Here is a 27,752-nt window from a genome sequence, read left to right on the forward strand (position 1 = left end):
TGGAAAAAACAATCGGGGTGAAATTTAATAGGATGAGAAGTTGGGTAAGAAATCTCCAGTTTCTTTAAAGAGGCAATCATTTACACTGCAAAACCAGTTTGATTTTGCAGTTTTAATGACTGCCGCTTTAAAATTTCTCACTTTCTGAATCTCTCATCCTATTAGATTTCACCCTCGATGTGAGTTGTGAATGGATTTGCAAAACCGCAATCGATTCACACGAAACACACAGATTTGCACATGGCAGGATTTCACTCTGTCGGGGCGGCGGCTGTCTGATTGCAGTCTCCTGCAAATTCGCACATCAGCAGTCAGATATGAATCAGGCCCTGAGATCAACGTGAAGCTTATTATTGGCTCCGCTCTATCACAAGCAGTGTCACCAGAAAAGTGAACCTGACAAATATTGTGTTGTTCTGAACCTAATTTACAACGCTGACGTTTCCTGTGTATGTCAGAGATTATTTATTACAGCGGGTTTAAGCTTTTCATAACTGATTGGTGCAAGGGCCTCATAGTTGTGACCTTTTGGCGTGACGGCAGTTTTTACCTTGACCTCGGTTACTGGGAATCGCAGAGAGCAGGTACGTTCTGTGCTGATCGTCTCCACGGTTGGCAGAATAACCCACTAGAGGGTTAATGCATCCATATTTTCCTGTAATTTATAATGCAGCTAGTCAGGATCAATATGTCTGTGTTGGAGGATTATTCCAATTTTCTACATCTTAATTGAACTTTACTAGTCAGAAATTGATTTGCCGCCCCATTGAGAAGGCTACTTTATTATAATCTATCATTTCAGATCAAGGAGCCTCTTGCTTTTTCCATTCAGTGACTTAATTTGAGGTATTAAGTCCATAGTTATGTTCTGACCATTCTTTCATCCTTAGCGTTAATGTGACCCAATTGTCTGCAAGCCGTGGAGGAAGCTGCTGGCTGAAGGACAATTCTGGATAATGCAGTCTGTTTATTGGGGACCAGTGACCACCCCTTGAGGTGCTATGATTAAAGCATACCCCACAATGGCTGCAATGATGGCTACATGCTAGTGATGAAAGGAATGGTCTATATGGTGCAATAGGAATCTGTGACTTCTCGTATCGGGGGAAATTTACTAGTTCTAGTTCAAATGGGATGTTGCTATGGGCAACCAAACAGAATCTACTTCTTATTTATATAGCACCATCTAGAAATAATAGATAGTATCTGATTGGTTGCCCGTAGCAACATCTCATCTAAAATAAAACTCCCATCTTAGTAAATTTCAACCAACAACTTTGAACCAATACTCCAGCTCTTCTCCCCCCAACCTCTCAACCTTTCCAACCAAAGTGCAGATCGAATGTAAAAGCAAAGGCGAAATCGAATGGGTAGAATAGGTGACATTGAAAGTAAATTGATACGTGTGTACACACCTTAAGACTGAGCATTGGGTCACCCCCACCTCTCCCTTAATGTTGTTGACACTACTCTCTCTTCTATCACTGAAGTCCATCCCATTCCTTCTATTTCCCAATACTGACACTTCCAGTCCTGCAATATCATCCATGAATTTGCCCTCTTCTGCCTGGACTACTGCAACCTGAGACTCTTGTATTCCTTTCTCGCAACTCTCCACTTACATCCATCCTCCATGCTGGCTCATATCTCCTTGCTATCTCATCACTCTTCAACCTCTCCTCTATTCCGAACCTTCACTGCCTCCCCTTCCCCTTCAATTCCTTGTCCTAACATTCAAAAGTGGTCTTGGTTTCTCTGTCTGCTATATCTCTTTCCCCACACCCTGCCCGCTCTCTCTCTCTCTGCTACCTGGCCTCTGCATCCTGTTTCTGGTGGAGATGAGTCCACAACAATACTTAGCAAGCATAGACACTGCAGTGTGTTACTGTTCTATGGTATCTCTAATCTGGTCCTGAAGACCACATAAGTGCTGTATATACAGTAGGTGACTGCAAATCCTTGCACACATCACACCACAATTCCCCTGCAGATGGAAATGAGGAAACCAGGCAAATGTAGTTAACATGACAGGTTTTATATTTTAATCTGTATTTTGTGCTATTTTAGGGATTGTCGAAGAGGCACCAGGAACAGACTGTCCTAAAGCCGCATTGCTTCTGGCATCTGATTGTCAGGAGACCACGTAAGAAGCAATGCTGTCTCTGTGCATCTCTGCCGCCCATGACATACTGTAACTGACAAGGCTGGCCTGTCTTCCTGTGCCGAGGCCTGCAGTTTCTTAAGACATACAGTAAGTGTGTGTATGCGTGTATACATATATATATATTCTAACAAACATAGATGACCCCGTTGTGATGGTGAATCCACCTTCTTTTCATGAAGACATGTTTGTTCGTCACTGCTCCCACCTCTTGTCCCCTGCCTCTTGGATGTCTGACGTCGGCTGCTCCCTGCCCAGTAATCGCAGTGAGAATATATACTCGTATGTGCTTAATATGGCGGATCCTGATAAGGCCCAGATAAGATACACGGCCCTCACCATCCCTGACCCTAGAGGTGTTTTTGATTTTGAGATGTGGCTTTTTTTATTCTTTCTTTCATTTTTTTAATTAAAATATGATAAAATTTATAAAATAAGGAAACCTGTTCCGGACAGACACAAAACAATCTGATCTATAGACTACAGCCACAACCCTGGTACACGGCAGCTTCCAGAGTCCTGTGCTCCCCTACAAGACTCAATGTCTATTTTTATTGGTTTATATTAAATATATTAATCGAGTAACAGATCCACACTGCTTTCCTGCCACGTCTCATCTGTTGCACAGAGCCAGGAAGAAGCGAGCCTATTGGGGGGGGTCTCGGCAAAACCTCCGAGCTCACCGGCCATTATTACTACCGGTCTCCTCAGTCATGGCTAGATTCCTACAGGCTGCTGAAAACAAGTAACAGTTCGGCTCCAGTCGGAATTGGGAGCTTGGTTTTATTATTTTACAACTTGGGGGATAGTTTTATAAAATGTTTATTTCCCACCCACCTACACAATAGAACCATGGCTTGTTGTACTCCACTGAACAAAGTGATTTGTACAATAAAAAGGTCCCTTCCCTTTTCATATAAATATAAAACTAAATAAATATGTCGGGAAGAGAGGATTCCGCCCCTTGGGTTCCAGGCTTCTTGCTGTCAGAAGTCCTTTCCCTGGAGGTCCCTGACCAGAGACCTCCCAGAATCCTCTACATCGTCCATTCTTCCTCGGTGTCCCACGCACAATGCCCCAGGGGCTCCGGGCGTCACACGTGCGTCTGCATTCTCCTCTGAAGGGGCCGGCTCGGGTCAGAGTTTTGAGAGGATGACTGGGAAAAATGAGAGGAGGAGGCTGAAGCTTTGCTGGACTTGTCGAACTGGACGTAGCCATCTTGCTTCCCGCTGCTGCTGACGCTGCTGTCACACTGAGTGTCCATGAAGGAGCTGCTGTCGCTCATGGAGCCTCTCTGGAACTCGCGTTCGCACAGCTCGATGGAACTGCTCCCCATGCCAAGAACAAAGCGCTGGCTGTAGTCGTAGAGCCGGTTCTGGCCGCTCAGGGTGCTGTAGATGTTGGTAAAAGACATGCCTGTGGGTACCCGCTGCTTGTTGGCCGGGCGGATGTCAGGCTGGCAGTTGGATAAGGCGATGGTTGGCGTTGAGTGGTGGTCTTTGAAGGTGTTCACGCTGTAGTAGCCATTGGTGGGATCCTGCAATGCATAAACATGCGTGGTCAGTCCATCGGGCCAGGAATTTAGGGGTCTAGTTTGCTTTAATTTAGCTTGTAAATAAGGAAATTCTGTATCCCATAACAACTAAATACTAGGCCAGGGGTATGCAACCTGTGGCACTCCAGCCACTGTGGAACTTCAAGTCCCAGCATGCCATGGCAGTGTTTTTCTGTTAGATTATGTTAAAGTTGCTGGAGGGCATGCTGGGATGTGCAGTTCCATGGTCCCTTACCCCCTACTAGCTGTAGAATCAGTGATCAGGTCATGACAGCCTTTAATTATACCCACAAAAGATACTGGAATGAGTAAAGGGGAGGCTCCGGAGGAGGGGCTGCAGCACAGTTCAACATTCAAATAGGAGAGATCCACCCCCTGCCACCAACTGCCATTCCAAACCGACTCACTGGCAGTTGGTGCCTAATTTGAACTGTGCTGCAGCCCTTCCCTCATCTGGTGCCATCACTGGTCAGAAGTTATTCATATTATTTGAAGAGCGGGTGGAATGTAAAACGTATAGCCAAATATCAGGACAAGGAACGGAGGTTGACAAGATGGCACCAACCAGAAGTAAGTGGTGCCAATGATGTTCTGGAATAATATGGAGTACGTTAACTAAATGAACTTGAATATACTCTTATCAATAGTATTGGCATTTTAGGCAATACATGAGCCTGCAGACCTGGGCTATAAGGAACCGGCGGGCACTGAGATTGATTAGTACCCCCAAATGATCCGCGCCAGCAGTCCAAGTATTGCCGTTTGCCCAGCTAGCTTCCATGATCCACACAGTATATAAAGAGATGTGACACCTTCTCTGTATGCGGTTCGGCATACTGGTGGCAACGAGCCTACATTTTATATGTACAGATGTAACACGCTTATCGATGCCAAGATACGCCCACTTATGCGTGTTTGGTGTGCCAAAAATCACACCCACGAATCGCTCCTCAATGCTTTTCTATTAACTGTGGTAGCGAATTAGATGCAAGTGCATGGCGGCGGGACCAATTGCCACGTACTGTACTGTATGTCATGCATGGCAACAATGAGTGTGGCTATAACTGTACTGTACCAGAAACCTGGGTGCAGTGTGTGGGCTCCCCTGAACTAAGGGGCCCCTGTGCACCACACACATTTCACATTTTGTAGAAACACCTGCAGACCCAGGATCTATTTGCAAACGTGAAGCCTGACCTTCTGGGTTCAGTACAGTCACTGCTCCTGGTGTTGTGACCCGTCAGATTGGCTGGAGACGGGGGGCTCATTACTAGTCGCTGATTCAGGGCTAACGGCGCCCTCCATAATCAAACAGACAGAGTGCAGGAGTGGGGAGAACGCGGAGACACAATGGTTTGCGGCCGCACGCATCGCCTAGGCTCCCGAGAGACGCACTCTGCTCCTGTTGCTATGGAGACCACTTTGATTAAATATGACACTAAATCAATTTTTTTTTTTTTTTGGGAGAAGAGATTAATTATCCTTTTAAACACATTCCTTCATCTGCATGTAAATAAATCTGACTTAAAAGGCTAATAACAGACTGAAATTGTTTCTGGGAGAGGAAAGGGGGGTCAGTCTTAATATTCTGTCCTAGTCGCCGGTTATGGGAGGAGGGGGGGGACGGGACTTTGAACTTTACTTTAGCAAACTGCACAATTGTGTATGGTTTATGCACAACGAATAGGGGTAAATTCTATTGGAGATGGGATGTTGCCCAAATTCTTTGGGGTAAATTTACTAAGGTACAGTAGGAGTTCTGTTTTGGATGAGATGTTGCCTATAGCAACTAACAAAAAAATGAGGCTCCCAACTCTACAAAAGTCATGCGGGACCTGGGGGGTAAGTCACAGCATAGACATCCCTCGCCACATGGCGTACTGACGCTCAGGGCAGTAGAGAGGTATGTTGTACCCCAGTAAAATTTTGGAGGTGTGGCCACCTCCTGCAACAAGGCGACGCCCCAAAAAACGCTTAGGGGGTGAAAACACACTTTAAAGTCGAGGGGGGAGTGTTATTGCCACCCCCCCTTAGCAGCAGCAGCAAACACCTACAGCATGTGCTGTGCTGAGAGCAGGGCCGGTGGGGGCGGTGGGGGGGCGGTGGTGGTGTTACCTGTGTAAAAAACTTGCGGCGCCGGGGTCCCTGCAGTGCTGGAGCTGGCAGGGGTGTCCGTGCCGCGGGGGAACCTGCGGCGCTGTCATTGTGTATAAAGCTGGCGGCGGCCAGCGGGGTCCCTGCAGTGAATAGAAAATAACTAGCGCTTCCCGCGCCGTTGCGCGCATAGCGCTAGTTATTTTCTATTCACTGCAGGGACCCCGCCGACCGCCGCCAGCTTTATACACAATGACAGCGCCGCAGGTTCCCCCGCGGCACGGACACCCCTGCCCGCTCCAGCACTGCAGGGACGCCGGCGCCGCAAGTTTTTTACACAGTTCGCTAACCCTCCATGCTGGGGGTGAGGGGCGAACTGCCGCCCTCCAGGTGCCGGCGCCCTAGGCAAATGCCTAGAGCTGCCTAGTGGTGTCACGCGGCCCTGGCTGAGAGCATGCTCAGCATGAGCTCTCACGCTGAGCCTGCTGTTAGCACAGCACATGCTGTAGGCGTGTGCTGCCTGGGAGGGATGGAGGAGAAAGGGGGCGGGGTTGTGGACCAAGGCCCCCCGCCGGGCCCCTCCAGCAAACCTAGGCCCGGGTAATTAGTACCAGCTCCCCCCCTCTCAGCAGCCCTACTGATGTTAGCTGTACATGGGCACATCTGTGTGTCTGGTCACTGTCTCAGGCTGCCCCAGACACATTCTATGAACCAAATGTGAAAGGGTGTGAGAATTAGACAATGAGCGATTTTGGTAGAGTGTTCACAATCATTTTTAAAGCGGCAATCCTTTACACTGACAAACCAGGGTCATTTTTGCCATGCAATTGATGGCCGCTTGAAAAAAATGGGAAAACTCTCCCAAAATCTCCCTTTCTGATTCTCACACCCCATTAGATTTGGCCCTATATCTCCCTTTCTGCTTCTCACACCCCATTACATTTGGCCCTATATCTCCCTTTCTGATTCTCACACCCCATTACATTTGGCACTATAAGTACAGTGTAATCAGTGCTGCACAGTGCCGGCAGTGCTGTACAAGGAAGCATACGGTTACAGGTGCATTTTACCTTCTGAAACTCCTTCTCCTCCTCCTTCAGGACCTCTAGCTGCTTGAGGACAGAGTCCTGCTGGAAATCTCCTCTGTCAATCTGTAAGACAAGAACAATGCCACGTTACTTTGCTGTGTCCTGTTATTATTATTACATTGGTAACGCAGTCATTTGGGGCTGAGCAGCTTATGTGCTTACTCTTATTAGAGAATACTTTAAACCTTCCAAAGTATCCCAGTGTTACATATATGTTCTGTATTTATACAGCTGTATATTAAGACACAGAGGTATATAACCACCTAGCCTCAGTCACCTACCACTCTCTTTCTCCCACTCAACTACAGTGTATCCTGGCCAATCACTGAGTCACACTTCGTTTTGACGCTGGGCATGTGCCAAAGTTGTACCATGAATTACTGATTGCGGACGTAGAACTTACAGGTCTGTGACTGCAGACGGACCTAGAACTTACAGGTCTGTGACTGTGGATGGACCTAGAATTTACAGGTCTGTGACTGCGGACGGACCTAGAACCCCGACTGACAGTCTAATGTGCATAGCATTTTCAGATGTGCTGGAGTCTGGGAGTTTGCGCCACCTGCTGGTGGAGAGGATGGGTGGGGAGGCACAGAGCCAATGCAGATCTGCAATCGGACACATATACAACTTCTGGTGGCGACATATGCTCTTGCAGCTCCCCATGCTGGCAAGAAGAAATAGAGGTGTCCCAAATGGTACTTTCCGTGTCACGCATAGAACTGAAGCCATTTTACTAAGCTAAACTGCTGCACTTCTGGACATGAAAGGTTCAAGAATTTATTTTTTTAACATAGGTGCCCCTTCATTCCACAGATCCAGAACCCAAGTAGCCTAGTGTGCAGTTAATGTGTACCATATATATTCCCACACACACATGGGCCCTTATTCTGATCGGTGCGGCCCGATCAGAATATGCGGCCGCAACCGTGCAGGCGAATCTCCGCCTTCCATACGGATCGCCACCTGCCGTCCGTATGCGGATATGTGGCGATCCGCATGAAATTGTACGGGGATACGCCTCCTCCATGGTGGGAGCAGCCCCTGCATTCGATGGTCGCCGAACATCGAATGCAGGGCCGCACGCTCCACCAGGTCCCGCAACACAAGACCACACGGACACTTGTCCGTGTGAAATCATGTATAGGGGCAGGCAGCTGACATCCGGCGATGTCAGATGCCCGCCCCGTACCCACGCGTCACGGCCTCATTACCATGCATACGCCCCGCGTTTGCATGGAAACGCCCATGAAACGGGGGGCGTATGCATAGGGTAATGAGGCTAAGTAGCCCCTCACGCCCCTCTACGCCCCCTGTGCGGCGTATAAAGAATCCGTGCGGCGAAATCGCCTGCACATGCGCAGAGTGACCTCTGCACATGCGCAGACGATCAACATCGGCGGTCCGTCCGCATGCGGGAATTTCCGCACCGATCAGAATAAGGGCCATGGTTATTTTGGAAGCATTAGTCAATTCACCTGCATGAATTAGTGATTCCTGAGAGCGTAGCTGACCTTTCCTGAATGAGGGAACACCCCAGGCCAGGCAAACTCATTTCTAATGTCAAATAAAAGCCATTTCAGATATGGAAAGATTTTTGAATGGTGTGTACGGGGGGGGGGACCCACAGAACAGGCCGCATGGAAATGTTACCTATAATTGCTATTGATTCTGACGCGCTGCACTCCTTGTTTTGCCCAAGGGACTGGGATTCGAACTCTGATCGGAGGAAGGAAAAGCGTGGGCTGTGAGCGTCCTGTCCAGGGACCATAAAATATGCATATGAATTAGCCACGTCGCCCTGACTATAATAAGACAGGAATTAATGGGGGTCCTGGTATGGGAACACCGACTGCACATTCATTCAGACTGGAGTAAGTTCTCATTGTGCAGGCGATAAGAGGGCAGGGATTGGGTAACGCCGGGATGTTGTTTCCTAGCAACAGATGACAAGTAATCTGACTTCGAGGCCGGAGCCTGGAGCAAGTCTTGCTGCACCGATTCGAGTCATGTACAGAGCTGCTGCTATTGTCCCTTGCATACGATACTAGAGAGTTGTCACACTTAATGGGTCGACCTTGACATTTGTCGACACATGAAAAGGTTGACATAAGCTTTTTTGTTTTTGATGTCCATGTTGCCTCAGCACGTGGTGACCCCAATTAGTGCAGAACGTACCCTCGGATTCAGGCCAGGCCACATTACGGTTCCCATTCGGAGAAAACCTGATCTATTGAACGTCAGGGAGCCATCTGGGGGCCTAATTCAGCTTGGATCGCTTATCGGAGGATTTGAAAATGACATGTGTACAGTACGCATTGCATATGTGTGAGGGGAAATAGCAGATGAAAATGTGGGGGTTATGCTGGTTCACTCCTTCAGGCAATTTCCTTCTTAGATGGACAAAACCATGTGCATTGCAGGGGGGGCAGATGTAAAATGTGCAGAGAGAATTCGATTTGGGTGAGTTATTTTGTTTCTGTGCAGGGAAAATACTGACTGCTTTGTTTTTACACTGCAGTATAGATCTCACTTTGAAGTGAAACCCCACCCAAATCTAACTCTCTCTGCACAAGTAACATCTACCGCACCTGCAGTGCACATGGGCCCTTATTCTGATTGAGTCGGATGGCTCCGAATGCGGACGGACGGCCAATGGTTGATGTTTGCACATGTGCAGAGGCGTATATGCGCATGTGCGAACGCCACGCATGTCCAAATACGGCGTGAATTCTGTACAGAAAATGATCAGTTGGAACAATCCAAACAGGGGGTGAAGAGGGGCGTGAAGGGCTGTTTGGGCTCATTACCATATGAAACCGTTCCCATGAAACCGTTGGGCGTACGTATGGTAATGCGGCCGTGACACCCGTGTGGGGGGGGGGGGCGGACATATGACATAGCCGGATGCCAGCTGCCTGCCCATATCCCTGCTTTTACACGGAGAAATGCCTGAGTGGTCTGGAGCACTCGGTACTGCGTGAACACTCGGTCCAGCATTCGATGGTCGGCAACCATGGAATGATGGGGGAAGTTCCGACAGATAGAGGAGGTGTTCACATGAAAAATCCACTTGCGGTCCGTTTGGTCGGCATCTTCCCGCATTCGGAAGGTGTGAGCGATCCGTATGGAAGGCGGGGCTGTCCAAAAATACGCATCCGACCGAATCAACTAGAATAAGGGCCATGGTTTTGTCCATTTGAGATGGAATTTGCCAGAAGGAGTAAACCAGAATAACCCCCTGTGTATAGATTGTAACCGCAATGTGGCTGAAGGTTGACTGACAGGAAGCCGGCCTGGCAAAAATATATCGGAAACCGGATGTATTCTGGGTGTTTTATGAGGAAGGTCTGAGACGTCAGCACTGACCACTTCCAGTCTGTCTCAGTCGCAGATTAGTGGCAGCCTCTGACCTATTCTCATTTAACAAACAGCAAAGTCCCTTCAATATTTATGGAATTGTCTATGGATTTGCAAGCGGATATCGATTAGCGACCCATTCCCAATTTTTTTTGGGAAAGTTTTGAACAAGATGTCTTCTCTTGCTGTCACAGCTTTCTAATCGTAATCCACTATGAATTCTCTGATTAGCGATCCGTCTCAATTAAGCCCTTTACAAAAATAGCGGTACTTATATGTTAGTTGGGCGCCCACTATAGTTAGTACGCTCATACCCCCACTATCCATGTCGGCATGGAGTTGATTTTATATAGTGTGGCGAGCGCAGCGAGCCACCGAGCCTGAAGCGTGGTGACGGGACGCGGAAAGCTAAGCAAATAGCTTAGTGGGCGCCCAACTAACATATAAGTACCAAAATAGCTATTAACAGAGAATGTATTATAACTGATTCCATGTTGGTCACATTATGGCGCCAGTCCACGTTCGTTCCGTCACCAGAATCATCCAGTGCTGCAAATGCTGACGAGGAGCCAGAGATCTGCAATTAACGCAAGTTCCAAGTCTGGTTACTGCAGCTTTTTATTTTCTGCTGGTTTATGCAGTGCCATTTAGGTTGTTCAATGAGCAAAAATAAGCTTTTTTCTATATTTGAAGCCCTTTTACGTGATGACTGTGAAATACTTCTATAGTCCGTAGAATTAATCTCTCGTAATTGTGCAGGCGGCGGGGAATCTGGTAGAAATAACTCAGAGACTTTTGTGTAACATTATAACATTATATTATGTGTTTTACTTTCCTTTTCTTTTTATACACAATGTAAAGGCTTGCATGGTTGGGGCAGAACCGAGGCGCATTGTATATTTAATTGGACGTCTTGCTTTTGCTTTGTAGAAATAGAGGAAATGTGGGCAGCCACTAATGTATACATGGGTCTAAGTGTACGTGTTGCAAAAAGGAAATTGTATTAGCATTTTAACGTTTCAGACGCCGAACACTTCTATAATATATGTCCATAATATAGGGTTCAGATCTAATCACACGGCCACGAATTGAAGGGAGACACTGCCCCGCGACAGTGAAATCTCACCTTTTGAATTAATGTGTACGTGGCGTTGTGTACAAAGACTTTGCAGCTTTGTGAATATGTCCAAAACCGTTCATTACAGGCTCACCCTGAAACGATTTTTCCACTGGGCACCAGAGTAGCCAGGGACTTACTTGGCGGCTGCGATGCAAACAGGCATTTCCGGCCTAGAGCTCTCTGTATCGGATGTCGTGGAGGCAGAAAGCTGTGGTGCTCTCTGTATCTGATGCTGGGGAAGCAGGAAGCTGTGGAGCTCTCTGTAAAATGGTACTCTTTATTCTGTAGTTCCTAACGGTATTGCCAAGATGGCCACAAAATCAAATCCTATCCCACGGTGTGCTGTAAACTCTGCCCAAAGGCTTTCAAAACATTTGGATGCGAAAGTAACATTGCTTTTGTACATTTGCATTGTGTCGGGCACAGTAATTACCAAGCGTAATTACTACCGATCATTCTAATAATTCTGTCCTCTCACTTTGCATAGCTGGCACAGTGTAGGAAAGCAGGCAAAGTAGAAGAAAACTGCTTCTACTGCCACTGTGCTGCCTTTCACATATAAGGTGGCAGAGAAGCAGCACCTTCATATAGAGCACACACTTCCTAATACAGACAGCAGAGCGGACTCATTTGAAATGCAGGCCATCAAGCCTTGGCAGTGACATTGTCACGGTGCTCAGTTATGACAGATTGGAAAAGTGATTAAAAGTATAGATCAGCTACAAATTCATCTCCAGCCTTCCTGGAAGGGGCAAAGTCATTTCACATACCGGGAGAGCGCGTTCCGATTGCGGGCCTGGCTGGAGAGGGAACGATGCCAGGTTTCTGTGGAAGGGTAAAGAACAAAAGCAGACTGCCCAGCCATCATGCATACATTTAAGAGTTCTTGAAACTTGTTGTAAAGACAAAACTTTTCCGCATCATTTAAACATGCAGTCTAGGTTGGCAACCTCATTGTGGTGCTGAGCCAAGAAAAAGACTTCTGGCAAGAGCCCTGAGAAATGATCCATGTGCTTATGACATCCACTGTATACATAAGCTATATTCAGGGATGCACAGATAACTAGATCCATCACTGTGGAGGACCCAACTGGTCTAAGCACAGAAACCTTGCAAATATCCCAAAAGAGAAACCCCTAATCACCCTCTTACAGTAGAATTTAATACAATACTCCCTGAAAAGTGACCACAAATGAAAGATTGTAGGATTTGGAGGCAAGTTTGGACAGTTCCAATGACGGGGAGCAGTTCTAAAGGCAGGAGTGTGACATGTTCATTGAGTGTGATGAAGGTCATTGACTGAACAGAGGTGGCAAGTAGGAGAATTTCTAGACCAGGTCTGAGATGTAGGAGAAGTCATTACAGAAGGCTTTATAGGTTATGGGAAGCAATTGTAATTGTATTCTTGAGAGAATGAGGAGCTGATGGGTGGTTTTGCAGACAGCTGAGGAGGAATAGCCTCTCTGTCCCTACATTCAAGAAAGATCACAGAATGGACAAATGTGAAAGAAGGTGAAGCCTGCAATAATAAAAGTGATAAACGGCAATATCTTGCATAATGGGCTTGGTGACCTCTATTAGAAGTGAGAGGTACTAGTGAAGCTTAACCTCTTTTGAAGATGGATGGGACTGGATTGGGTGAGGAACGGATTGTAAGGGGTTTAGATAGGGCTTCATGATGATACCCATGCAGTGAACATGAGAAACAAAGGAGACCGGAGGAGGGGGCTTGTTTTTGATACTGTATGTGAAGCTTAAAGTAGAATTTACCAGCCAATTGGAGATAGCACAATGACAGTCTGGGAGTTCAGAGGAGAGCAGGGGGAGAGGAAAGGTAAAGGATCATGTCAGTGGTTATATAGGAGGTACAAGGAGCAGATGAGAAGACAAAGGCAGGAGCTTTCAAAGAGAAAAAGAAATTGGTTGAGGAGACTCTTGGGTAGGGTAAGAGTAGAGTAAGAGGTAGAGTAAGAGATGCAGAAAGTGAATGAAAAGCAAGCCTACTAAGCAAATATACAATGGTTGTAGAAGAAGTTTGGAAAGGAATGAGGAAATAGCCTGAAAAAAGGTCAAGAGGTAGTTGACATTGATGATTGGCTGTTTTAAGGTGGTAGGGAAGATGTCCATAGAACAAGATGGGCCAAACAGGGTTATTATCAGATGAGGCAGAGCAGAGGAAGTAGATTGGGCAGGTTGAGGTAGAACATTAGGGTAGATATGCAACAAACTTTGCATCTGTTATAGGAGGGGGTGAGCATGTGGGGGTGGGAACCAACCACTTTTTGGGAGTGGCAAGAAATGCTGGGTGTGCTGAAAAAAAACAACCGCTGGGAGTGTCGGAGAAACTGAAGCCCTGCCAAAGCCTGTTTGGGGAGTATGTGTGAAGTTAGTATTAGGCAGGATATGCCTGTAGTCATCGCAGCCACCAAGCAAGTCCTGGGCTATGCGGTGGCTGCAATGAGTTGTGCTCGGTGTAAAAATCATTTGATGGTGCGCCTGTTACGATGGGTCTTGGACATTTTTGCTCAGGTGCGAACGGATGTGCAGCTGTACACATCCATCTGCATAGCATCCACATTCATTTGCAAGGTGGGATTTTACTCTAGTGGGGTGGAGGCTAAACTTATCGCTGGCCGTGTGAATTTGCCGCTGTGCGTTTAGGTCTGAATCAGACCCTTTCATATAACAGCTATAGATGTTAGTCCCACGGAATGTTAAATCTGCTATTTGCACCCAATTGCTATGGTAAATGTGCATGCCTTTATCCTTTGATTAGTCTTTCATCTGAATATATTGTACCGCTGCCTCTATTTCTGTATTTACTGTAGCTGGTTCTGGATGTATAGCTTTATTACCAGGGAACTCATTTAGCATTTTATTACCTTTAGAGCAGGTGGTCATGTAAAGATATAGCTAGATTTAAAATGAAAAAAATAATGAAGTGACAATCTTTATAAAGATCTCGCACCATTAAACGCTGGGAGATGTGATTGCTTTGTTATTCCTCCTTCCAATATGTTGTTTTATTGCATGGAAACCCTGGAACGGGCACTCTCTGTAGAGTCCAGGGACCCGTTCTATTACTGGGCCTTCTAGACAGATCTTTTATAATGTGTTGCTTTATAGTTGTTACTTTTGATGAGTTATGCACAAATATACTATTGTGCTGTCTGTTAAACACTACTTTATGACAGTACTTGTCGTATTGGGTTAGAATGTAATATTCTTCTTCGTTTCACTTTTAAGTTGTTTATAACTGTCATATTGGCCCTTATTCTGATCGGTGCGGATATATCCGCGTGCGTTCGGGCCGCCGATGTTTTGTGTCTGCGCATGTGCAGAGGCGTCTCTGCGCATGTGCGAGCGGGGCGTACGGCCAAATCCCGCATGATATGTGAACACTCCGAACAGGGGGTGGAGAGGGGCTTGAAGGGCTATTTGGGCTCATTACCATATGCATACGCCCCGCGTTTCATGGGAGTTCCCATGAAAACGTTGGGCGTACGTATGGTAATGCGGCCGTGACGCACGTGTAGGGGGCGGACATATGACATCGCCGGATGTCAGCTGCCCGCCCAGATCCCTGCTTTTGCACGGAAAAATGTCCGTGTGGTCTGAGGTTGCGGGTGCTGGTGGAGCACATGGTCCTGCATTCGATGGTCTGCGACCATCGAATGATGGGGGAGGTTCCCTTAGATGGAGGAGGCGTATTCCGTGAAAAATACACGTTCGGTCCGTTCGGACAGCTTCTTACCGCATACGGACGGAGTTGGCGATCCGTATGGAAGGCGGGGTTTCGCACGCACGGTCCTGGCCGCATAATCGGCTCCGGCCGCACCGATCAGAATAAGGGCCATTGTGACGTAGGGTGAGATTTAATAGGATGAGAGATTCAGAAAGTGAGAGATTTGGTGAGAAATCTCCAGTTTTTTAAAAGCGGCAATCATTTACGCTGCAAAACCAGTTTGATTTTGCAGTGTAAATGATTGCCTCGTTAAAAAACCTGGAGATTTCTCACCAAATCTCTCACTTTCTGAATCTCTCATCCTATTAAATCTCAACCGTAATCTTAATGCTTTTTATATGGAGTTGATGAGGCTGGGGAAGAAATCCAAGAAGATCACATTCTTTGTCCAACATATAATCAAGTCATATCCAGTTGGATTGTGATTGGACGTGATGGGCAGACATGGTCTGTGTAAGAGCAGTGGAGGTCTCTGGGTCTGCGGACTATCAGTGAATGCGATAAAACCAACTGCCCAATGGTCAGTCTACCGTTGGCGCATCCTCATCCCAGCTACTATCTGCTATCTGTTTTTTCACACTATAGAATGAGTCTCTCATTGGGTCATGTGACTCTTTATGTACAAAAAACGGTTACTCTTCCAAGAACCCCCAGCTTCTGTCAAATTTCCTGCATTTTCCTCAGTTTCCCAAACTGGCCCCCTCAGAGTCTCTGTATTCCCAATACCCCAAATGACTCTCCTTAATCTGTAGACCCCCTATCACCTGGGCAGCTAGTCCACTGTCAGGGGCATTGGACTGGTCTATATAACCCATTTTTAAAGGCAGCTCTCTGGTGCAACTCATCAGCTTGTCAGTGTTAATACCTGAGCTGCAACTAAAACCAAGACTGGATCCTTGTTTAACTGCTGTATTGTGACAGGTCGGGAACGGAAGGGTTAGGTTTAGGTACTAATAAGGTGATTTAGGGTTAGGCTGGGTACAGGAGTTAGGATTAGGCACTAGTGCGGAGGGTAAGGGTCAGCCTGCGGGAGGTGTGTGTGTGTGTGTTTGGGGGCATGTTAAATAGATTAATCTGACCCTTGTCCAGATTCCCTCCTTTGGAATGATGGATCTGGTCATCCCATTGTATTCCATATACTATATATAATATATGCCCTACTGGAATGCACTCTTGCAAAAGGGACATCTCCCTCTGGAAATTTATTCTCGCTAGTAAAACAAGTTAATCTGTATTTTTTTTCTTTCCTGTTTTGTTTTTCCACCTCAGCAAATTTCTCCCCGTACTTCCAGTGATTTGTACACTTAATTACGCAGTAATCTGTTAAGTATTGTACCCTATATTATAAGTTAATTATCCCGGAAACTGCTATCACTGGCGTCCCCCAAGGAGGAGGCTTGCGGCCGCTCTATACTACATCTGGGAAGCGTGATTGCCATTGATTATCGGGGCGCAGGATTACACATTTGCTTTCTAGATTTCATCTCTTTCATTTCATCTCTATAAATGTTATAAAGAGCGAAACATTTCATGGGAGGAAACCATTTATCAGGAACCATTGTATGTGTAAATCACATTTATGCATTAGGAGGAGGGATAAGTCTGCCCGTATTTAAGTGCTTCTCCCAGTCCCTCTTTTTTTACAGGCCAGATTTATGAAGCGCAGGCTGCAATTAATATGCTGCAATAAAATAGTTTATCAGGGTGTATGTGTACATAGAATATCTTTAGTGTGGCGTGGTCAGTATTTAAATTCCCATTTGTATTGCTGTGACTGGCGCTCAGTGATAACGGATTGCAGCGATTCGTATCCTGTTATAGAGTGATCTGTCACATCCTTTTATAAAGCCTCGGAGATAAATGTTTGCTCTGATTTTAATGAAAAGTGATGAAGAAGAAGAAGATGGCTTTAATTTCCTGTATCTCTGCGCCAGGGAGGAAGTCGTTCAGGAGACCATAAGTTATAAAAGTACTTTAAAGGACTGAGGTTAACCTAAGCGCAAGCAACAGACAGGAAAATCCCCTGAGTGCTGCGGCCATTGCGGATAATGTAGACAGCAGGTATATTGTGCATTGGGTCTTATTACTACCAGTGTGGTCAGGTCTACGGCAATGTCATCAGCATGCCCGAGAATGGAGGGAAATAGCAATGTTCAACACGCGTAAAGGTCGATATGAGGTTTTCCAATTTTTTCCCCTTTTTAAAAAATTTTTTCACGCTTTTACCAATCACACGGACTCCTATTGGGAACGAGAATGGGTCCGAGCACAGCGGTAGTATAGTGAGGCACCCCTAATCTGAAGCGAGGGTACCTGCAACACTAACTGGGGGTTGATGTGCTTGGGTATCAACACGGACACTCCACCCCAAAAAATGTTTGACCATTTTTTCCTTGTGTCAAGCTTTTGACACTGTTAAATGTTGACTTGGACGTCGAACAAGAAATTGTCTGTGAGATTCACCAGACCCGGTAGTGGGATATCCATTGGGAAGTGAACTGGTCAGTAATATGTGATGTGCTCTTAGGGCCTTGTCAAGATCCGATCACGTGATGGATCGAATAAATCATGCCTTCTGTTATTATTATGTGGGAGATGAATGTATTTCTGGTATTGTTTGTAAAATCATGTCTTCTACTATTATTATGTGTGAGATCAGGGCATGTCTTGTATTATGCGTGTAAACTTAATGTGACCTAAAGGGGGGCTGGCTGCCATTTCCACCTGCGGAGTGTAAGCAGAGTAAACATTCCCTCAGAGTGACAATCTGTAGAGTTCTCTAAAGTTGGGATCAGAGACACCCCCTCATAAATCAGATTGGGGCTTAGATCAGCATGGTCCAGAGCAGGCCAAAGATGCTCCGCCCCTCTCCACTAAAGATCTCTTATCAGACTGTCTGTTGCATCTCACTGGATAAGGAATGTGTACAAATCACTTCTTAGTGATTGTACACATTCAATTATTTAGGGACATTCATTAATGTCCAGCAGGGAAATGGTCAAAATCCCAAGGTTGGGAGGGATGAGGGAGTCTGCAGGTATAAATAACCTCTTGTCCCTATAGTTTTTGTTACTTCTTAGGGGATCAGTAAGCTGGCTGGACCCGGATGTTTCATGTGAAATCCCTTTACTACAGAATCAGTACTTTTGTAAGATACAGTTCTGTCATTTTTTAATTCTCTTTTATTTTTGAGTTGTATTTCTTCTGTGTGTACTTTTAAAATCTTTGTAATCATCTTTGTAACCATTTTTATCACTAAAGCTCTGAAGTATCTTCTTGGAATAAATCATACATAATTCCAGTTCTGAATTTTGTGTTCTGAGGACTTAAGCCAAAAGCGAATGCTATAACCTTCTTTATATATTATATTGTGTATCCGGACGTATGCAAGCGTCCTTTCTTGAACTTGCATTGGTGGCAGTGACCTTATATAGGGGACCCGTGTGTCCAAAGTGAACCTCGTGACGACCGGAACTGCTCAGGTTGACGTATCTGGAGGAGCGACCCGTGGGTCCGTGACATTTGGTGGTAAGCGGTGGGATTGAGAATTTATTTTCCTTTATAATAACTTAAGTGAGTGGGTAGAATTTTGAGAGAACTACCCACATCACCAGAATCAGAACTCAGCTTTACTATAATTTTAAAAGTCACACAGTGAGAGCAATCTCTATTTCCCCTCCCTTCTCTTGTTTATTTTTCCTATCTTTTTATTTGACAAGTGGGAGACTCCGGATGGCTGATTACCAGCAGATGGATAGAGATGGCCTGGCGGTCATGTGTATGCAGAGGAATATCCCTTGGACTGGCCAGAGTAGAGAACGTTTTATTCGGGCACTCGTGGATGTCGATCAGACTCTAGCTGCTGGAGGAAACCAGTCCATGGACAATCCTTCTCCAGGGGCTGTCAGCACTGGACATTACAACAGATTCACTGCCAGGGTCAGATACTTCTACTGGGCCCAGCAAGTCTACACTGCAGAGTTACCTTCAAACTGCCATGAAGCAAATGAAGGATGTGAACCCAGCATTCGCCTTGCAGATGATGCAGCACTACCAAGCAATTGTTTACAGAGAAGCTGCAGAGCGCCAAGCCGTACGAGATGCTGAGGTTGCTGAGCGGAAATCCAGATGAGAGGCTGCAGAGAGCCAGGCCGGGCATGAGTACCAGTTGGAACTGGTGAGGCTCAGAGGCCTGATTGCTGTTGGTGAACCAGTGGAGGATGATACAGAGCATCATGATGACGAACCTTTACGTGATAGTTTATCTGCCGTGGCTACTGAGTTAGCAGGAGGTGGACTTCATACTGAACTTTTTCTGTCTGCAGAAGCCCAGTGAGTATTCTGACCCATATGAGGATGATGGTGAGGATTATCTGTTTAACTTTATGAGCACAGAAGAACTCACTAAAGAATGTCAGCTGCAAGGTATCTCCTTTCGCAACAATTCCTGCAGGGAGATGATCAAGCAGCTAACCTATGAATGAGACGATGAGAGCAACATTGTCGGCCTGCATCACAACTTGTTTCTAAGTGGGGATCCCACACCGGGGATGTTGCTGAGAGACCCGGAGGAATGTTTTGAAATAGCACAGCAATATGCCTATAATTGTAGAAAGCTTGATACCCCATGGTGGAAAGAGCGGTGCCACTGGGTAGATGCTGAATGGCAGCGCCTGGAACAGCTTCTATTACCAGCTTTGGAACCAGCGGACCAGCCTACCGGGGTTCCCCTCATGGAAATGGTACCCCAGCCTGCTACAATCGTTGTGGAACCTGCTCAGGAGACATCACATCACAAGACCCAGTTTAAACTGCTGGGAGAAGCCAGAAATGTGAACCACATGCTCCCAGCAGTGGCCCCAGATTTGTTGCCGGAAGGGGCTGACTGTGAAGCGGACATAATCATGGAGGAGACTATGTCTGTTGGGAGGGTGGGAGAACAACCTGTTTTGGCAAATGACCACAGGTTCTTTAATTGTGACAAAGTGGGGCACATCAGTACCCATTGCCTCAAGAAGGAATCATCACTTGTTCCTGTGACAGGCCACGCAGGGAATCCGGTGCCTGCTGTTCTGGGTGTGGAAGGACTCCAGGAACAGCCCCAAGATAACCTGAAAGTGGATATGGTAGGAACTGAAGTAGCAGTGTCTACTAGACTCTGGTGCTTACTTGTGCATTTAGCTCTAGGGTGTCCCGAGAACTTTATTCCTGACTGTGGCTGAGGGATGTGTGGGTGCGGTACACCCTGAGGTGCGCAGGGCTCAGGGATATCTGGACTGGGGAGGTGGAAGAGGCCCCAGGGATGTCAGAATCATGGATGATGTACCTAATACCGTACTGTGGGAAACTAATTTGGGGAGGAGGCATGCTGCATATCAAATTGATAATGATGTCAGTAATACTGCAATGCTATTCCCTAATCCTGTTTTTTCTCCAGGTGATCCCTGCTGAAAAACTCAGCAGCAGTACAAATGTATGTGGTTTGAAAAATGAATGTGATGTTGGTAATGATACAGTGGTATTAGCTAAGGATGCTTCTGTTCCTCAGGTGACCCCTGCTGATCCGCACAACAGTTATGCAAATGTGTGTGCTGTATCATTGTCAGAGGAGGTGGTAAATGTATCAGTGTTGGGGGTTGTAGAAAATGTAAAGGCACCCCCTGTAATCACAACCCAGAAAAGCTGTGAGTTAACCTCTGCCTGGGTGGAAGGGGACTCACTAGCACAAGATCCCCCTTCACCCCCCTTCCCTCCTGTAGAAGTCACCAGCTCAGAAACTGTCCTGAGGGAGGGCAGGCCATTATTACCTTCCTTGTATCCCCACACTGATCAGCTGGTCAGAAGTGAGGCATTCAAGGCAGAACAGCAGACAGATCCCAGTTTGGTCTCTTTCAGATAGTGAGGCAAGGAGGTCACTCTGGGAAGTCGCTCAAGACAGGATTTTTGAAGAAAATGGACTGCTACAGATGTAGCCCCTGCCATCCTTGGCCGGGGCTCCCCAGACCCTCCCCGCTGGTGAGCCCCGGCAGATAGGGGCTACACTGAACTGACGCGCGTCCCAGTCTCTTGGCGGGGACGCTTTGTGTCCCTGCCTGTCTCCACTTCAGGGAGACGGGCAGGGTTAGGGGTGGCGAGGGGTACCTACGGCGGGGGGAGGCGACGGGGACCGGAGGCAAGCTCCGTTGCCAGGGGGTCTCGTGCGCGTGCCCCCCTGGCGGGATGCCGGGGGCTGGCGTTAGAAACGCCAGCCCCTGCAAAGATGTGATGAGCTCCATCTGTATATCGCAATCCCAACGCCTCAGAGGTCCCTAAGAATGAGGATCCAGCTGGTGTTCCCTCAGGGAGAATCTAAATATGAGACAATTGATAGTATTGTGCTTGATGGGATAAATGCACTGTTTCCTAATGCTCAGATCAAGGTATAGACATTGAAAAAGGTATTGTTGTGTACCACTGTGGGAAAAGTTGTAACTGGCCGAAGGAATGACCCAGTGGGCATATCAGACAAGCCTGAGACAGTTACAGCAAAAGGGTCCCCACCCAGAGTGGAATGGTTAAACTCGGCTCCTTTAACCTCTGAAGGACTGGGCTGTGATGTGTCCAAGACAGGGGACAATGACCTGCTGGAATTCCCCCTTGCAGAAACAGGCCACTCTTCACAATTCACACACACAGACACAGAGGATGAATCTCCTCACACAAGCATAGCAATGAGGTGTGAGGCGTTGAGGTGTCAGTCAGCTCAGGGCAAGAGGTTCTGGGAAGAGGAGATGTTTAAATGTGTATGTAGTGCTGGGAGAATGCCCCACACCTGTGGTATAGTTAAACATGCAGAGTTACAAGTACCAAGGGGTGAGGGGAACAGTGTTAGGGCCATGCCTGAAATGATGTCCATCATAATTATGGTTTACCTTATGTTGTTCCAAGGAACTTTATAATCTCTGCTAGCATTGGCCCGAAGTCACATAAGGCTGCCGAAGCTAAGCGGAGGTTCTGGAATGCCTACACCACAGGGAAATGTCTGTTTGGGGTGTGGCAGAAGGTGCTGGTACTGATCTCAGTGAGTCAAGCCAAACTGCCAGCTGCAGGGGAGAATCCATGCCCGGAAGTCCAACGCACAGCTGGGATGGGTTGTGTCATTGCCAGCAAGGATTGAAAAAGGGGACACAGCTTCCACTTGATCAGTGTGCTCACAGACTACGGTGGCAGGGACACCTATGTACCGCTAGTTTGCCATCCCCTGGGGGAGAGGCAGGAACCAAGCCCATTGCCCACCCCAGCCACGGCTATGGCGTCAGGTGGTACCATGACAGAGGCTAAGTATAGGGAAGTGTTCGCAGAGATTCAGCAGAATCAGTGGTCAGACACCCCACACCCATACCCAACCTGCTTCTCAGGGAGGACGGGGAAAGTGCACCTAGGTACCCACCATGAGGATACAGGTCATGTAACACCCCTGAGACAGCCAGCATGCAGTGGCACACTGGGGGTAGTACAGGTAACTAGGTGGGTGAGATGCAGAGCCTAGGGGTGGTACACGAGTCCTGGAGTTCACGAGTCACACCTGTAGTGCTTATCCTTACATGGGAACTGTGGCAGTCGGTCTCAGCAGGGAGACCACTGCTACCCATCCAGGCGATGTAGTGAATAGCGCACTGATGTGACGTGACGTGGGTCACCGCCCTTGTGCGCCATTTTGATTGGGGAGGTGTCACGATCTGATGATGTGATGGATCAAATAAACCATGCCTCCTGTTATTATTACTGTATGTGTGAGATTAATGTATTTCTGGTATTGTTTGTAAAATCATGTCTTCTACTATTATTATACGTGAGATCAGGGCATATCTTGTATTATGCGTGTAAACTTAATGTCAGCTAAGGGGGGTTGTCTGCCATTTCCCCCTGCAGAGTGTAAGCAGGGTGAACATACCCTCATGTGACCATCTGTAGATTTCTCTTGGGGAATGTCTGTTGCATCTCACTGGATAAGGAATGTGTACAAATCACTTAAAAAGCAGTAGATTAAATCTTCATGTAGAAGAATCATTTATTTAGGGACATTCATTAATGTCCAGCAGGGAAATGGTCAAAATCCCAAGGTTGGGAGGGATGAGGGAGTCTGCAGGTATAACTGCTCTCTTGTCCCTATAGTTTTTTTTACTTCTTAGAGGATCAGTAAGCTGGCTGGAAGCGACCCGGATGTTTCATGTGAAATCCCCTCACTACAGAATTAGTAATTTTGTAAGATACAGTTCTGTCATTTTTTAATTCTTTTATTTTTGAGTTGTATTTCTTCTGTGTGTACTTTTTAATCATCTTTGTAACCATTTTTATCACTAAAGCTCTGAAGTATCTTCTGGGAATAAATCATACATAATTCCAGTTCTGAATTTTGTGTTCTGAGGATTTAAGCCAAAAGAGAATGCTATAACCTTCTTTATATATTGTATTGTGTATCCGGACGTATGCAAGCATCCTTTCTTGAACTTGCATTGGTGGCAGTGACCTTCTATTGGGGACCAGTTTGTCCAAAGTGAACCCCAGTCATGGCCGGAGCTGTTCAGGTTGATGTATCTGGAGGAGAGACCGGTGGGTCCGTGACAGGCCTGATTCTGGTTCACTCGCAAAAGCAAATTTTCTCTCTAATGGACAAAACCATGCTGCACTGCAGGGGTGGCAGATGTAACATGTGCAGAGACAGTAAGATTTGGGTGGGGTTTGTACTTCAAACTGATAGCTATATTGCAGTCAAAAAAAGAAATCAGCCCGTATTTACACTGCACAGAAACAAAATAACTCCCCCAAATCTAACTCTCTGCACATGTTACATCTGCCCCACCTGCAGTGCACATAGTTTTGTCCAATCGAGCCACAATTCACTTTTGCAAGTTAACCAGAATCATGCCCTTAGTTTCCTGTTATGTACGAGGATTTCATCTCCATTTCCTATGTTATGGGAGACATTCTGTGGTACACTTGGTGCTGGGCTGTTATTATGAAGATCCTGTAAGCTAGAACATCATAACAAGTTTGTCTGGGGAGGGCGGATTTAGACTCTGATATCCGATAAGCCCGAAAGACCTTTTGTATTTGATATACAGTACACATATTTTATTAAGAATTGACTCTTTGTAATGAACTTACTGCACAACTGTATCATATATAATAATGCCCTATACACCTACGGCCAAGAGTCTGCCCCCTCACCCAATGATGTTGGTTGGTATATACTGTACTGTATGTAGCCGGTACATTGATAATTCAGACTTGATCGCAGGGCAAATTTGTGCTCAAAATGGGCTAAACCATGCTGTGCTGCAGTTGGGGCAGATGTAACGTGCAGAGAGAGAGTTGGATTTGGGGGTGGGTTATTTTGTTTCTGTGTACAGTAAACACTGCTTTATTTTTACATTGAAATTTAGATTTCAATTTGAACACACCCCCAACCAAATGTAACACTATCTCTGCACATCTGCCCCACCTGCAGTGCAGCATGGTTTAGCCCATTTTGAGTACAAATTTGCCCTGAGATTAATTCTTAATGAAGCTCACGGTACTAGCTACATACAGAAGAGTATAGGAGGTAATTTTGGATTATCCTCACCATTGCGAATCTTCCACCGTAAGCGATGGTGATGGGCTGTGCATAGTCGCTTATGCATATGTGCAGCTCATCTGTGCGAACGGACGCTGCTACTTGCATAGTCACCTGCACATAGGAACGGAGCAGTTCAGACAGGGGGGCGTGGGATGGCGGACAAGGGTTGCGCACATGGGAATGCCCAGCGTTTCATAGGTGTTCCCATGAAATGCTGGGTGTTCCTATGAAATGCTGGGAGTTCTTATGGCTTCGCCTGTGACGCTGGTGCTGGGGGTGGGAAGCTGATCTTACCAGATGTAAGCTGCCCGCCCTCTTCCAGTACAAGGGCACAGTAAGTCTGAGTCACCATATAGTGACTTAGATTTGCAGGCGCTGAAGAAATAATTTGATGGTCGTTATTGATCAAATTATTTTGGCCACGCAAGCTGTGAATGAATGTTTATTCAAAACATCCATTCACAGCTGTGCGGGGGAACTCTGCGTGCGAGGGAGTGGCGGATGGTTGTGTGGGCGGCATTTAGTTGACTCGCAAACCTGCGAATTTGAAGCTTTGCGAGTCAACCAGAATGACCTCCATGCTGTACTGTATGCAGCTGGTACATTAGGCCTAATTCAGACTTGATCGCAGGGCAAATTTGTACTCAAAATGGGCTACACTGCAGGTGGGGCAGATGTAACAGGTGCAGAGAGAGTTAGATTTGGGAGAGGTGTTCAAATTGAAATCTAAATTGCAGTGTAAGAATAAAGCAGACACTATTTACCATGAACAGAAACAAAATAACACCCAAATCTAACTTTCTCTGCACATGTTACATCTGCCCCACCTGCAGCGCAGCATGGTTTTATCCATTTTCAGAACAAACTTGTCCTACGAACAGGTTTAATTGGGCCCATAGCACCAGGAGACCCCAGCCGGGGAGAGCCCTGTATTGCCATATAATATAATGTGATTTTATGTGATTCCAGCCCAGTAAAGCCTGCAGACAGAAGACCCCTGATCCTAGCCAGCAGAATGTAAGAAACATGATGGTTCCTTTCCGGCAGTAATGTGGAATAGAAGGGAAGGGACTGAAGCATATATATCACAGCTCATTACAGTGATTTTCCTACTACCGCCCCCATAATGCACCTTGATTTGTTCTCATCATACATCTGTTTGTTTCCATAATGATCCCTTGATTGGCCACCATCACCTGGTTTCGCCTGTGCAGAGTAACCTGCACGTTTAAGAGCTCGCTTTGTAAAGGAGACACATAATTGGATAATTCCCCACAATGACAATGAGTAGGCTTGGGGGCTTGATGGCTGATTTTAACCATCTGCTCTTAGAAGCAGTGAAGTAATAAATGTAGCCATGGAAGAGATGGGGGCAGCAGATGCCCCCCATATTTAGTCTTACACCGTATTTAGTATGCCTGCATACGATATGTACTATGGAAACACAGGTCTCTATCTTCATTTGTTCTGTGGTCTGGTGTATTGGTTACTGTGCAAGGCTTGCTACATGTTCTGTATTGATACATGAATGAATGATTTCTGTAGGGTTAGCGGTATTGATGCACAGTAACCACGAGGGGTGTATACAGTCCCTGGTGCATGGTTCCTGCCTCTCCAAATCCTTCCTGAATTAGGATAGGACCTCTCTGGCTTCCGCTATGCCAGACATTATAAGGTGAAGTACCTAGGGTTACCACCTAGTCCCTTTAATTCCGGACACATATTAATTACACAGGTTCTGTGGCTGGCTGACTTCAAGACTCCACTTCACCTGATTTTCAACTGCCACAGAACCTGTGTAATTAACATGTGTCCGGAATTAAAGGGACTAGGTGGTAACCCTAGAAGTACCGCAAGTGACCACTAGAGGCCACTTGACCAAATTACTCCTCTGTGTGCTAAAAGATGTCATAACAGAAAGTGCAAGCAATTTTTGCAGGGACACTGTTTCAAACTTGCTGGATAGCTGTGAAGACAGAGATTGGAGGTAGGAGCAGATAGGGGCTGGGGTGTAGAGTTTATGGGATAAAAACTGTCCCAGTTCCTACAGCAGGGTAATGACGTTACACCCTTCATTTGTACCACACACAGCCATACATGGTAATCATCATCATCAATGGTTACCAGGTTGTGTGTGCTATAGCCATACAGTACATGGTAATCATCATCAATGGCTACCAGGCTGTGTGTGGTACAGCCATACAGTCAAGGCAGTATTAAGCCTTTGGGGGGCCCGGGGTCACTTTAGACAGGGGGGCCCCCTCCCACTTGTCATTACTGGCCGCAAACTGAACGGGAGAATATTACACTGTCAAAACACAGATTAAAGGCAGTATAAACTTGGTCAATGGTCTGTAGGAGTCCTGAAAGGCTCAGCGCTGCTTCTGATTAAAAACCCTCCCATGACGAGATGGCTGCTGCTGTCCTGCATGGGCCTGAGAAGCATATGATGAGCTCCACCAAGCAGAGCTCAGCACAAGCTTCTTAGCCTCTGACCTCTTGTACAAAGTCTCATAGGTCTTAGTTAACTCTCAGTAATGCAGTCAGTGTGCCTTGGCTGCCGATGCTCTGCATCATTACTCATTGACAGAAAGGCAAAGCTGCAGCACTACCCCAAACTCATGCACATATATATATATATATATATATATTAAATACATGCCAACCACAGGGGACCCAGTGGTACTGACCCCTGCATACAGTACATGACCCCTGCATACAGTACATGGTAATCATCACCATTAATGGCTGCCAGGCTGTGTGTTGGATAGATTCTACAGTATATGAAATTAAATTCCTGGGGTAATGAACGGTCATATAGATCTATAGATTCATATGCATACCCGGCTGTGTCTTGGCAGCGCAACCATCCATAACTACCAGGAATATCATTTTGACCCCATTTGGGGTAATTTACCCCTGTTCCCAGACCATTGACTTACAACATCTCCCCACGGAGATCAGAGCCACCATCCAGGATAATAGCGGAGTAACACCTTTCTGGGAACTTCCGCAACAGTGCTAAGGA

The 27,752-nt window shown here is 46.5% G+C and overlaps 1 protein-coding gene across 4 annotated transcripts in view; it reads right to left on the reverse strand.

Moving 5' to 3' along the window:
- Window positions 1-2,019: 2,019 nt before the first annotated feature.
- Window positions 2,020-27,752, reverse strand: part of KIRREL3 (kirre like nephrin family adhesion molecule 3) — a 603,038-nt gene continuing 577,305 nt past the window's right edge. For all 4 annotated transcript variants that reach the window (XM_083162831.1, XM_083162830.1, XM_083162832.1 and 1 more), the window contains 2 exons: window positions 6,881-6,961; window positions 2,020-3,698 (listed from right to left, as the gene is read on the reverse strand). In XM_083162831.1, the coding sequence (XP_083018957.1) occupies window positions 3,255-3,698; window positions 6,881-6,961 (525 nt within the window). In that variant the 3' untranslated portion in view covers window positions 2,020-3,254. The remainder of the gene's footprint in view (window positions 3,699-6,880; window positions 6,962-27,752) is intronic.

Source organism: Crinia signifera, chromosome 19 (genome assembly GCF_055691185.1).
Source record: "Crinia signifera chromosome 19, ASM5569118v1, whole genome shotgun sequence".
NCBI lineage: Eukaryota > Metazoa > Chordata > Amphibia > Anura > Myobatrachidae > Crinia > Crinia signifera.